The sequence below is a fragment of the Trachurus japonicus genome, chromosome 24 (genome assembly GCF_045865225.1).
Source record: "Trachurus japonicus isolate A0001 chromosome 24, Traja_1.0".
Taxonomy (NCBI): Eukaryota; Metazoa; Chordata; class Actinopteri; order Carangiformes; family Carangidae; genus Trachurus; species Trachurus japonicus.
The window spans coordinates 7,863,008-7,877,171 of record NC_140930.1 but is presented as its reverse complement, the minus strand read 5'-3'; the positions used below and the strand labels follow the sequence as shown (position 1 = coordinate 7,877,171).

General features: G+C 39.9%; 1 protein-coding gene across 1 annotated transcript in view; it reads left to right on the top strand.

Moving 5' to 3' along the window:
- The window catches only part of man1a1 (mannosidase, alpha, class 1A, member 1), a 161,680-nt gene that overhangs the window by 116,648 nt on the left and 30,868 nt on the right, over positions 1 to 14,164 (top strand). Inside the window, exon 5 of the mRNA XM_085770344.1 lies at positions 8,960 to 9,054. Coding sequence (XP_085626470.1) covers positions 8,960 to 9,054 — 95 coding nt within the window. The remainder of the gene's footprint in view (positions 1 to 8,959; positions 9,055 to 14,164) is intronic.

The following is a 14,164-nucleotide window of genomic DNA, read 5'->3' as shown; positions in this document are numbered from 1 at the left end:
TTGCTGGGACCTTCCAACTTCTGACTCTAATCTAAATCTTATTCTACATGTGAATTTCAACCTTAATTTCGTTAAATTTGTCTTTGAAAAGCACAAACAGCTCGGTACCGACACAACCTGTGTAGCTCAGTGAGGCTTTTACCGTCCAAACACTCCACACTTTAACTATAACCACAGGTCGTATGCACAACACAACCTTGGCCTTATTCCTTTATTCCTGCACATTTGACCATCATTCATCCCGACTATAGCAACATTTCACTCACCGGTCATGTTTGCTCGAATGTGTAGGCTGTAAACATGGAGGCTGACAGGTCCTTCTTCACCTTGGAAATAGCAGCAACAACTTCTTTCATACAGTGATTATTCTTTATATTCAAGGTGACATCTTCAGGTTATTCGTGTAGGAAAGGAAAACAGAACCAGTGATTATGATATGACTCACAACGATAAGTAAACGAATGAAACTTAAGAGATTTTCTGTCCGTCTGCTAATCTATTAATTGGCTCATTAGTTCTGCTCTGAAACCACTATCTCATATCTCAAGGCCACAGACCTCATTCAGTCCAGTGCTTTAAAACAACAAAGTAAGAAGACCTTGAGTGGAGGTCGTTTTGTCCAAGCGGTGAATGGACTTGCTCTTATACGGCACTTTTCTAGCTGTTAGGACCACTCAAAGCCATTCACACACATTCACACAGCGCTTGTAGCTGCACGTGGAGTAGCTACTGTGCTAAGGTTTTAGGCACTATACTGTAAGTAAAGTGAAGATGCTTTCAAAACTAATGCCAGAAATCTTTATTTATTAACTTCATACAAAGTTCAGTCAACGTTATGAGACAGAGTTGTTTTAGAGGTAAATTCAGAGACTGCTTGCTGAAAAACTGCTCCCGACGGGAACGCGCATCAGCGGTTTTGCATGAATTTCCCTCTAAAACAACTCTGTCTGGTAACGTTCTGTTATTATCTCATAGTGTGGTGAATGTGCAGGTCACAACTTGTCCACCAGAGCGTTTTGGAGTTGTTGGATTGTGTATTTGATGAGTTTGATGAGGGAAACCAAGAAATCCCATTAGTGTCCGTAGCGTAGCTCTGAGAAGCTCGCGGCTCTGCTCCGCCATTCTAAAAATAGCTTGCACCGACAGTAGACCTACTCCCAAAACTATTGGGATTATGGCAATGGGCCAATTTGCTAAAATGTTGAACTATCCCCTTAAAACAGCACCGAGTTTTCCTCCACACCGCTGCACACAGTTTTTCAAGGTACATGCAGGTTGTTGAAGCATCTTGGAGAACCTGCCATAGTTCTTCTGTAGATTTCAGCTGCCTCAGTCTCTTCTGTGTCTTAATATAATCCCATACTGACTCCATAATGTCGAGATCCAGACTCTTTGAGGGGGCTATACCATCTGTTGCAAGACTCAGTCTTATTCTTGTCAGTTAAAATTGTTATTTTTGACAGTGGCTGTACATTTTTGGGTCATTTTCATGTGGCAGGATAAATTTGGGACTGAACAGAGGCCTCCCAGATGATATTGCACAATGGATAAGAATATGTACAGTAATGTATTATTTACGTTACACTTGGTGTCTCACACATCTCGCACATTAACACACTGATGATACGTCGGGGGCAAATGTGGGTTCAGTATCTTGCCTAAGGACACTTCTTCGACATGTTGACTGAAGAAGCTGGGGATCGGACCGCCGATCCTCTGATTAGTGGACGAAAAGTCATGGAAAAGTTATAACGATGCTCAGAGTCGTGAACTTTTACCACTGAGTAAACAAGTTTAGATGATTCTGTAGAAAGTTAGAGATATTGTGTCAGTTTAAACCAATAATTCAAAGTACAGTAGTAATTTAAAATGGACAGTACTGGAAAGCATTTGGCTTAAATTTATAGTTTATAAATTCAGAGAAATTTCCCTTTTTTTCCCCAGTTCTAATTTAATGTGTCTAGATAATTGGGGCTCGCTGGGGGTTTGTTTACAACCTGTCTAATTATTAGTCTGCTGGCGTCGTTTGCTCTGCTCCAGTCAGTTTTATTGATGCGGCTCTGGACTCTACATCTGAGTCATTAATTACATTGTTGAGGAGTGGATTTCCATCGAGCCTCCACAGATCTACAGCCTCATAACCCGTTTCCCTCTTATGGACGTGGATCATTTGACACTGTTGTTTGTTTGGCGCTGACTTTCTTTCTAGGTTGATATCGAGTTCCTTCACAGTCCAGAAGTTTTCAGTGACGTCGTCTTTCTGTTTCCGTTTCTACTATTTCAGAAATCTGAATCTTTATTGTTAGAAAAAAGACAAAAGATGTGATGTGTGTCACATTGTTGGCTAGTGTGAGAACCAGTTCATACCCTGTGGAAATGTACTTATTAGTTTCACTTCCTGGTTTTCTCACAGTATAGAGAACTGGCAGGACTCTCAGTATAGTGACTTTAGTGAATAAGGGAACAAGATTTAACATGGTTCTGATATTGGACGAAAGACTAGATTCAGTGTAGGAGCAGATTTCGTGTTCTGCGGTTTTTCGTCATCTCTCATTTTCTTTGTTCTGGAAATATCATGAAACCCGAACCTAACCTTCTAATCCTAAATCTAGGTTTCTTCCCCCCCCCTCCCTCGCTCCAAAACCAAAATACCAGCCTTAAAATATCACACAAAGACGATGTTACCGGCTTTAAAGTCTTTGCGTTATACAAACACACTAATTACACACACGAGAAGAAAGAAACTCCCCGGTGGTACAGTACAAGTTGCATGTATGTAACGGGATCTTAAATGGGCGTCCTGTGGTTTTGCTGCTCCCTTTCTCTGAAACGCTCACTTGATTCCCATTCTGTGGATTAAATGACTTTGTGGAGGGCAAACACAGTGGGCCAGACTTTCAGAGGAAGTGGAGCAATCGTTTGTCCCCTCCTACTCCCTCTCTTCTCTTTTCATCAGTCATTGTTGCAGCTTTAACCGCTCTGTTGTCTCTGACTTGAAGCATCTCTGTTACTCCTGGTTTGCTGTTGTTGTTGTTGTTGTTGTTGTTTCTGTGGGGGTGAACTGCTCCTTTACTGTACCTGCCCTCCAGTAGATAGATGCTTTTATTACATTCATGTTCACACTATATGAGATATCGACTCTCAGACTTTAAAGTCTGTTTTCAGAATCCGATACCAAACAGAACAGAAACACGTTTAAATATGACCTTTCGCTTATGAAAACGAACTTGATTATTTCCTAAAATTTCATTAGTCGCAAGGATGAGACGACGACTTGAATCAGGTCGGACTCTCTGCAGATCCATAATCCTACTTCCTCTAATAAGAATAAAACGTATCCATGCATGCCAGTGAGGAGTCTGAGCAATTTGTCTCACTTAAAGCAGGAAGCTGCATCACTGACAACCAACGTAATCAAATACTACTTGGATTTAGGAACAGGGATGTGTGAAAAAGAGCAGACATAAATATCAGCAATGGTTTTTACTGGTTAACAAGAGTTTGATCTTCAGATGTCTAAAGCAAAGCAGTGTAGCTAATGAATGGATATAATAAATATGTTTAGTTGTCAATCAATGGGAACAAAGATTGGGACACTAACTGGAGCATTTTGCAAACTAATTACGTTTAATGTCTTAACCCTCTAAAGCCTGAACCATGAAATAATTGTCAGAAAATTTTCTTTCATTGGACCTTCTGACAAATAATTAAAAAACATATAATTACAAAAAATTTTAAAAAATCAGATTTGCATAGAAAATTACCTTATATACAGTACCTGCTGTATCTATTTTGATACATTTTCAACACGGTTCTACTATAAAATAAGTTATGAAATATTAAGTAGTTTTACTTTGCATCAATGCAGTAACTATTCCTATTGAAGTTTCAGTAACATTTTTAAAGTTTTTCTTACCTTAACCTTTTCAAAATTGGCAAAAATATCCATGAGAAAACACATTTGGGTCACTGACCGACGGCGGCCATATTGGATGTCCCAAGTGAAGGCCTGCTGGTGCATAAATAACTGCACCCTGGTGGATTATCTTGTATACATTAGGTTTTTCGGGGGGGGGGATCACAGTGAGGATGTAGAGGTTTCAAAAACTCATGTATTTTCATGTATCAAATTTGATACAAATGGCGACATAGGGGCAAGAAACAAATGGTTTGCAACTGTTAAGTTCCCAAACTTTCCCATAGCCAAACCCTGAATACCATTATCTCTTCATTATGTACAGCTTAGTTAATTTGAAACAACAATATAATACATACAGTAAGCAATGACATTTCCAACAGTTGTCAAAAAAAAGAGTACATTTTTGGTGCCCTAGCTAGCTATAAATGCCAGCACTATGATGAGTGACATTTTGACTGCAGGTAACAAAAAGATAAGTGCGGCCAATGCGACTCCAATACGGTATGAAATGCACCATATTTTAAAAGAATGTGCATAAAATTACAATAATTGTATGTCCTCCTCGGCGGCCTCCACCTCTACTGTAAGTCGCTCCATTAAAGCTAAAACGTTCTGCACCGAGTGACCGTGAACAAGTAAAATATCACCTGACACAGATATGAAGGAGACACATTTTATTAAAGCGTCCCTCAGAGGGAATAAGGCAGCAGATAAAACCTCTGTCATGTTCCAGTTAAACCTTGGAACAGTGAAGTTATTGTTTTGATAACTGATTTCCTCATAATGGAGCAGGATCAGGTTCAGGTTCAGGTTTTGCGCTGTAACACGAGGATATGACAGCTTGTTTAGATAAAATAGTTCTTAATGATCATGCACACTTCTGCAAAATCAGCCGGTTCATCCAGTTAGAGCAGACTCACAAACACACAATCAGATCCAGAAATGTGTGTGTGTATACTCTGCATAATCCAGTTGCTTATTAAAGCTCGTTGGCAGTTTGCTTGATGGCCTTGGACACAGGGTGTGTTTAATTCATTCTTCTGTGCATCCCTGGGAGTGTTTTTATTCTTCCCCTCAGTGTGCTCCTGGCGTTATTAAAGGCATTAATCACGGGGATCTGACGCCTTGTTACGACACAATCCTGCTCCCACAGCGCAGCCCCGAAACACACACACTCACACTCTCACACACACTTACATGTACAGTACAGTGGGGTAATTTGGTGTCAATAGCGCCACGGGGTGTGTTAACTTGAAATTCCTGTGTGTTGTAGACACTGTTGAATTCCTGCGGGATGTTTTTATGAGCTGGTGCAGGAGTGAGGTCACCGCCGCAATCTGTTGCATTTGGGAAACGTGTTGAAATATCAGGAAGGATGGTTGTAGTGATGGAGGCTCATGATTGGACAATTCCTACTCTGGTCACAACCATCTCATTATAGCCATGTTATCATCTGAATCTTATACAGTACGTAGATTATGTTTGGTACAAATTATATATGTAAGAACATGGTAATTACATGGAAACAAACAAGGCTTTCTTTTACAGTTTTAGTTTAGTTACTGAGTACATTTTCATGTATTACATAGTAGTATATCTCTAGAGTGTACCGTAAAAGAAAGGGTTACCTTACATTTTTGTCGACACTCGTCTTCACCAACAACCAACAACCAGTTGACCAACAGTAATTTAGCTGCTGTAACAGTTTTGTGACAACATGTGATGATATGTTTGATGGACGGATGGAAACATGGATGCATAGATGGATAGTTAGGCAGATGGACAAATGATTAAGATTTCCTTGCAGCTGATTTAACATAAAATAAAATGCAAAGAGAATTTAGCATACCTGGAAGTGAGAGATACAGTAAATATCACATAAAACAGTATATGCATGAATGTGCAGCATAGAAATAGATAGAGATAGATCCGCATCTTATCTTATTATATTCCCACAGACCTTAAACCCCCTGTTCTACATGCTCTTTATATTTCTATTGTTTATTTTGTGTATCTTTATTTTTTTTCAACTAAAAAATGGAGCACAACAAGCTGTAAACCAGTGTTTTTCAACCTTGGGGTCGAGACCCCACGTTGGGTCGCCTGGAATTCAAATGGGGTCGCCTGAAATGTCTAGTAATTGATAAAAATAAATAAAATGATTGATTAAAAATGTTTTTTTTAACTAATTATTATTCTTTTTAAAATGATGAATTATTTTGAACAACTGTATTCAATACTTTCTCTTTCTCTAATATAAATTGAGTTCAAATAAAATGCAGCATATAAAAATATCTGAGCTGCATCTTGATTGACGGCAAATCACAAATTTCTGGATTTGTGGTGTCTAAATGAGGTCACAAGCCAAAAAAAGGTTGCGAACCACTGCTGTAAATCCTCCAGCAGATATGAACATTATAATAAACTGACTCTTTGAGCTCTGTGTTGGGGCTCCACCAGCTGCTCAGAGAAAATCTAGCCCGTCCATTTTCTCTGCACCAAAGTTTCTAAAACTCCAGCTCAGTCATCGTCCTTCACACGAGGATCTGACTTTTACAAAAGGCTAATTAGTGTGTCACAGTCGACCGTCCACCATCAAGGACCTGAAGTGTGAGTCAGTCTGACAGTGACTGAGGAGAAAACGACCTCAGATTATTCTTTTTTTTGCAGTTTCTCCAGCTATATTTTTCCTGACAGATCACCTACGTTGATCTGATCGTTATTCCCCAAATGTGGCTCTGACACGATGACCACCCGTCTCTTCCTGCTTCAACTCTCCGTCACCTTCTTTTTTCCTTTCCTGCCTCTTTTACTTCTGAAGGAAAAGCCGTGGAGTTGCGGCGCTGTTTTGACAAGTAGCCTCTCGAGCTTTTTCTTCACAAATCTTTCTCCTCCCTCTCTCCCTCCCTCCCTCCCCCCTGCCTCCATCCCTCACACCCTGATGAGTGGTAGATCCCCCGGGAATGGAGCTGCCAGCTCGCTGACAAAGTGTATGCTACTGTACCACCTCTGAATGTGTATGTATATGTGTGTGTGTGTGTGTGTGTGTGAAAGATATTACTACACTGAAGAAAAGAATAATGGATGGATCATAAGAAGAAGGGAGGACTGCATTCATGTAAAATCAGCCTAGAAACAGGAGGTGATAAAGGATAAATGTGACATTTTTTATATATTTGAATCAGTTTTAAAGGATAAAACATCATGAATCCTCTTCACACTCAGTTACCTCCCTCTGGTTGCATAGACAAAGACAGGACCGTCATCTTTGTGTAGTCAAATCACATAGTGTTGACGGATTAAGAGCTGGTTTTAATTTGGTTTATGAGAAAGAGGTCGTGGTCAACAGATTTTAAAAGTCTTGATGTGTTAACATTGTGGATTTTTTAATGATCTAAATGACATCAGACTGCAAACCGCCAATCAGGCCACAGCAACATAAACCAATGCAGTTTGTCTAACACATTGATATATACAAGCCATAAACGTACAAGCGATATCAGTGACATCATACATGGTTGTTATGTTGTAAATACATTCTGGTTTATACATTTTCTAATTAGGTAAGCTTTACCAATCAAATTTATAAATCAATTCCAATCAGTTTATATGTCAAGAATATGGTTAGCCTATAAAATGGAGTCAAGTTCCCAGGTTGAGTTATTGCCCTGTTAACAAGTGGATTTCATTCATAAAGTTTGATCTACTCTAATATTGTTTGTAGTGATCTTTTACCTTTTAAAAGGGCTTTTTCCATTCGGTCAAACTGAAACCATTTCAGGTTGTATTTCGCCATCTTTTGATAATCGCTGCCACCAAATCGCTTCTGTTACCACATCAGCTGTGAGAGAAGGGGAAAAAAATGAAAAATCCCTTTGCATGTGGATTGCAGTTGTGACCAGAAAACCTGAAACAGGCATGGCGTCATCAGGCTCCCGTCAGCAGCAGCAGCTGAAGCTGAAGCTCTGGCAGCAGGTCGGAGCCGTCCAACACGACTCGGGCCAAATCCCATTCCATCTTAACTGCCTGACTAAAGCCGTGCCAGCAGCCGAATATGGAAGTACTTCACTTTTACAGCCAACAAAATCAGACACCTAAGAGCCACTGTAACAACCTCTGCCCTCCTCCACCCACTGCTGACTAAAGCTGCTAACAAAGCCGATGTGCTAACGGACGAGATTAGACACAGGAAACCAGTGCAAGTAGTTTTGTTTTAAGATGCCGTATAAATAAAGTTTACTGTTACTGTAATTAAAATGACGTGAAGTTGGATTTAATGCACTCGCTCAGGTTTTGTTCGGTCTAATGAGCAGAGAATCGTTAAAGCTTTAACATGTCGTCCTCTTTTAGTCAGTAGGATTCAGAGCTGCAGGAAAAAAACAGAGGGAAGCAACAGACTTGATCATTTATTATATTTAAAATAAACTCAAAATGTTCCCATGACGCTTTGTCAAAATATTCAGATCCCATGCTTCAGACATAGCGTGTTGTTACATTATTATTTTGACATAAAAGCTTTTTCCCAGCGGGAAGAGTTTCTCAGACGAGCATCATATAATTTAGTTTTTTAACACTGTATAAGTGACAATTCAGATGCTCAAATTACAGATGGAAAACATAAATGTGTTGCGGCTGCGAGCGACAACGAGACGGGGAAGACGGGGAAAAGATATTGGCAAAAGATTACAAGGACAAGAGGAAGGAGACAGGAAAGAGGGAAAGCCCTGGAATAAAGGGATGAAACAAGTGGAAGGACGGAGGAGGGAAGGGCCGGGCTACAAGTGGTGGCTATAAAGTTTATACTGAAGGAAAATGTGGATGTTGAATGATTTGATTATCGGTCTCAGAGTCAAGTTCATGCTTCTGATATTCAGTGTTGTGTGAAAAACACCTATTGGATTCCTCTTCCTCTTCTTCTTCTTTTTCTACTTTACCTTTATAGGTTTCAGGTTCTTTTCCAGGAGTTGGTAAAGAAAATGTAGAATCCTGTTTCACTCTGTAATGAGACACTCTTTCTTTCTTTCTTTCTCTCTCTCTCAGGTTTTCCGTAGAAAGGCGGTGGAGCTCGGTGAAAAGCTGCTGCCAGCCTTCAAAACGACCACCGGCATCCCCTGGGCTCTGCTTAACCTCAAGAGGTACAGCACACTCACACACATACACACACACACACACACACACACACAGTGTCTCACACAGCAGTCCACAGCGGTGGTATTTGAGGCAGCCGCTCTGTTTTGAAGGTTTGAGACTTTAAAGAGCTCTGTGGTCCGGCGCTTGATGTGAGGTGGGCGAACACACACTCTGCAACACAGAGCTGAGGTGTTTTAGTTTTTTTTTTTTTTTTTTTTTTTACGTGACAGAGCCGACGTGTCAGACACAAGTTGTTTTGGCTTTTTCATCCACGGCCTGAAGCTAAACTACACTCAGAGGACAAACCAACAGTTTCTGGATCCTCCGACTGGGTTTAATACAGAAACACATACCTGAAAACACACAAACACACAAGATGGAAACATGAAACTCTAATATGCAGGTCAGGATTCACTCTTTATTTGTTGTAGCATTGATCCATACAGTACAAACTGTAACAGCCTGAACCTTTTATTTACAGTAATTTGCCATTAAAGTGCATAATAATAGTAAACGATGCATTAAAGGAGTTGCTGATGCTGACTATCAAAGAACTTCAACTACCATCCTCAATTCTTGAATGAAATCACATTAACTATTTATGAAATGTCTTATTAACCTTTGTTAGGCTTTTTATAAACAGATATATGTTGATTAATCAAACAGAAGGGCTGCAAACTAACAGTATTTATCAGTATCCATTAGGTGGCTCATAAACAGTAAAAAAAAACACCATTAAAGTTAAATAGATCTTAATTAGAGATGTTTATTGAAGTGGCTGTAATATATTCATTTACAGCCAGTAACTACAGAATCAGCTGTGAGTGTGTGAAAACAATGAGATTAGAGTACAGTAGTGTTGACCTAGAATAACCTCCAGACTCTTCTTCTTCTGCTTTAAGAAGCTTTTACAGTGACTTTCACTTCATTGTTTATCCGTCTCTGTCCCAACACTTTACTGTTTTCATTCTCTTACAGTACTGCCCTCGTGGCGTTTCTTTGGCAGCAGCAGCCGCCGCTGTTTTCTTTCTAGCTTAAAAAAAGGAGAACTAACTAAAAATAAACCCACTGACTGTACATTACACACAAACACACACACACACACACACACACACACACACACACACACACACACACACACACACACACACTAACTGCAGCAAACAGCAGACAAATTTAACAACAGATGTTCACCTCAGGAGGTGGAGGAGACCAAAAACAGAACTAAAAGTCAGAGTTAACTTTTATAAAAGACAATAAAATACATGTACAGTGCTAAATACCCTAAATCAGGCACGTCCAAACTATTCCACAAAGGATCACAAAGGAGTGGCTGCTGGTTTTTGTTCCAACCAAGCAGCAGCAGAAAACCAGATTTGACTCATTTAACTCTTTGACTGCCAAAGACAAGTTATCTCGTCTTAGGCTTTTTTAAAATTGCAACGTCACGTCACGCTGCATGCCTTGTCCAACTCCTCTGTGAAGATCAGACTTGTATCATCTTAAATAGTGCAGAAAAACACATTTGGATTGAGGGATATAAAAGTATAACGTATTTATGCATCATGCATCATGGGAAATGCTTCCTCTTCCACACAAAAAAGACTAAGCGGCACAGACACACACACAAAGTAAAAAAAAAAGTCATTTGTCAGTGTTGATTTTGTTGTTGTTTCATCTTTTGTTGAGGTGTCACTAAAGCAAAATATAATGGAGCCGATTGTACTGGTAGCTACACCTGAACCTGACGGCCAACACAAAAACCTGTTTTTCCTAAGATTTTGATGCCAAAATGGCTTTTTGGGCTAAACTAACCTATATTCAACAGCCAATTACTCAACACTGGAACAAGATAGAAACACACAGGTTCTTTTGCTGGAAAGTAGAGACTCTCTTCTTTCATTTGATGGGTTGAATGTGTATATAATAATAGTACATAATATTTGGTGGGTCTAAAAAGATCAGTCAAAAAGCTGGAAAATGCCTGTCAAAGAGTTAATCAACTCATCTCAGTCTTCAGACGGTTGACTGGTCAAACTGTGTGCTCTCGGTTGGTTGAAACAAAAAGGAATAGTTTGGACATGCCTGCCCTAAATAGCTGAGTTGACAAGTGATTTTATTATTTTATTATTACATGTAATAATATTGACATCAGCTCTGAGGACGTGTGAGAACAAGCTACAAGTGAATGCTCTTTTTATTTCCTCCATTTTCTCTAAATCACTCTTTCCCCCAGAGAGAGAGAGAGAGAGAGAGAGAGGACACTCTGCTGTTTGTCAGCCGTTAATTAAAAAGCAGGTTGTCATGACGATAAACGTGCTGTAACAAATTAATTTTCTTTCTGTCTGTATGGGTGAGTGGACTCTGCCCCTCCCTCGTCTCTCTCTCTCAGGAGGAGAAACTCCCCTGGGAGAGACTCAGAGTGTGTGTGTGTGTGTGTGTGTGTCTGCACATGCACCGATCCCCCAGAGGCCTTAGCAGATTGGTGGTGTTGATGACTTTACCTGCATGACTGGGCTATGATAGCTTGAAAGCAAACACACACATCCCTACACACACATCCTTACACACACACTTGTTCCCATGCATTCGCAGCATCCATCTGTTGCAGGACCGTGTTGTCTCTGTCGTCTCTGCAGACACACTCTGGCTGTGTGTTTGTGGTTGTTGTCATGCAGCAGGATGAATGTGGGACCAATTAGACGCCTCCCTGATGAAGCTGTGTGATGGATACGAATATAGACAGACACAACACAAACTTTAACACAACACCGTCACATCCATCACATACAGTATAACATCTATTCAATACCATTTAAAGGCCCAGTGTGTAATATTTGTCAAGGTTTATTGGCAAAATCTAAATATACTACCCTTGAATGTGTTTGTATAAGTGTATAATCGCTATAAAATTAAATTAATTTGGGTTTCGTAGCCTTATAATGCTTCTTTCATATTTACATATAGCAAGGGTCTTGCTTTAGAGAGCATCGCCATCTTGCGCCGCCATGCCAGCCAGCCAGAGAGTGCGTTTCGCAAGTTTTGCCTGCATAAACAAACCAACAAAGAAGGCAAAAGGAAAGAGGGAGGAGGAGGAAACGGCAGACAGATCGAAAAACCTGCACACTGGATATCATGGTTTTACCCCCATTTTACACACTGGACCTTTAAACTGTTTCATAAACAAACATTAGTTTTGGTCCTATATTTTTAGTTGTTTAAACTCAGTGATGAGACGATGAGAGGAAGTCGTTACAAGTCATATTCACTTCGTCCAGTCTCCTTTGAACTTCACATGTTGGATCACAGTCTGGTTTACACCTGATGTTGAGGAAACTGATGCATGTTGCCTGGCGACCAGAGGTTTAAGCTTTAATCATGTTTCTGTTGTGTGGATGTGGATCATGTAACTCAGGCTAGAGACTGAGACCTGTGGTTTTGGATTAAGATGCTGTCTTCTGTTCAACATCTCACTCAGTGGATGTATTTTATTTTATTTTATTAGTTGTGTGCAGGTGAGATGGAGTCAGAAGGAGGAATAGAAGCGGTGGTTGAGACAAGAGCTCAGTGCAGCAGTGTTGTTAGGAGCTGTTAGACTTTTCCTGCATAACCTTGACCCAGATCGAAGCAGCATAAATCTGTAAAACACACTCGCAAACGAGACCCAATTATCATCTTCCCCCTCTCCCCCATTGCTTCTCTCTCTCTCTCCCTGTCTGTTGTTCTCAATTCCTTCATTTTACTAAACCATTGCTGTATGTATTCCCTCTCCGTCCTTCCTCGCTCCCTCCTCACTCCATCTTACCTTGAGTGACCCACTATCTCCTCTCTGTTTCGGGACGTCGTACTTCCAGGTCCACTCGGCCTTGTTCTCTTTATTCCCTCTCTGCAGTTTTTCATCTCTCTTCCCCCGTAGCGATCCACAGCGCCCAAGAGAGAGGGCTACGAGAAATAAGGACACAGTTTAAAGCATGTTGCTGCTCCTATACACGAGTAAACCTGTTTTTTTTTTTGGTTCAGTGTTTTAATTTTAGAGAACAAGTTAAATGCCACTTCCTTAGTGTGGTCATGTCATCATTGCTCCGTTTTCCAGAGAAGTTCTGGAAAAGTGTGCTGCTGTTTGTCTAGACAAAGTAATGAGTCCTAACTTTGCACTGAAGACAGTCCACATTAATACATGGACTTCCATGTAAGTAAACACAGACTGTTTTAAATAATGTCTGTGACAACATCATCCAAAACCAACACAGAAACCTGTTATTTAAATGTCCCCTACAGTATAAAGGTAGATGTTTGTGTTAAAGCTCCATACAGGTAGATGTTTGTATTAAAACTCCATACAGTATAAAGGTAGATGTTTGTGTTAAAGCTCCATACAGTATAAAAGAATAAATAGGTATGTACTCTATAAGTATAAAGAAAAGCACACAGTCTGTATTCAGAAACTGAGGCTTAAAACCAGCCGTCAGGACTTCCTGTCACTTTGTGATGTCACAATGAAGCAGTCACCAAGCCCCGCCCACCTGGACCCACCATTCAGTCTTTTAAGATTTTTTTTTTTTTTGAGTGTTTTTACTATGTGCCCTCTCATGCTCCTTCAGAATTATGCTTACTAAACTGATGATGTTTTTTGATTTTTGGTTTTGATTCCACAAATAATCCTCTTGTGGAAAATAAAACTTCAGATGAAACATTAGAAAAGTGTAAAGTATTGGACTTTCTAAGCAACGAAGATCAGCAAAAACAAAATTTTCAGTGAGTGGTATGCTCCTCTTGAAGTAATCATAAAAAGTCAAATAGACCAGGACATAGTTTCTGTATTTACCTCTTCGTTTGCTCTTTTTTATCTAAAGAAACCACTTTTAGTGACTTAAAAAGTTCAGTCTATTTTCAAAAACACTTCACACTGCTCTGGGGAAATGTTGCAACTTTCTAAAACTCACGCACAAATAAGCAGAACCGATCACCAGACAGATCCGTCCATGAAAAACCACAAACAAACCAAATTAAGAGAACAAACAGATAAAGGAACACAAATTGTTATGGAGTTCCTCTGTGTTGGCTATGACTGAAATTCAAAGGGGAAACTTAGCGACTGGCTTTATCTGTGGTGGA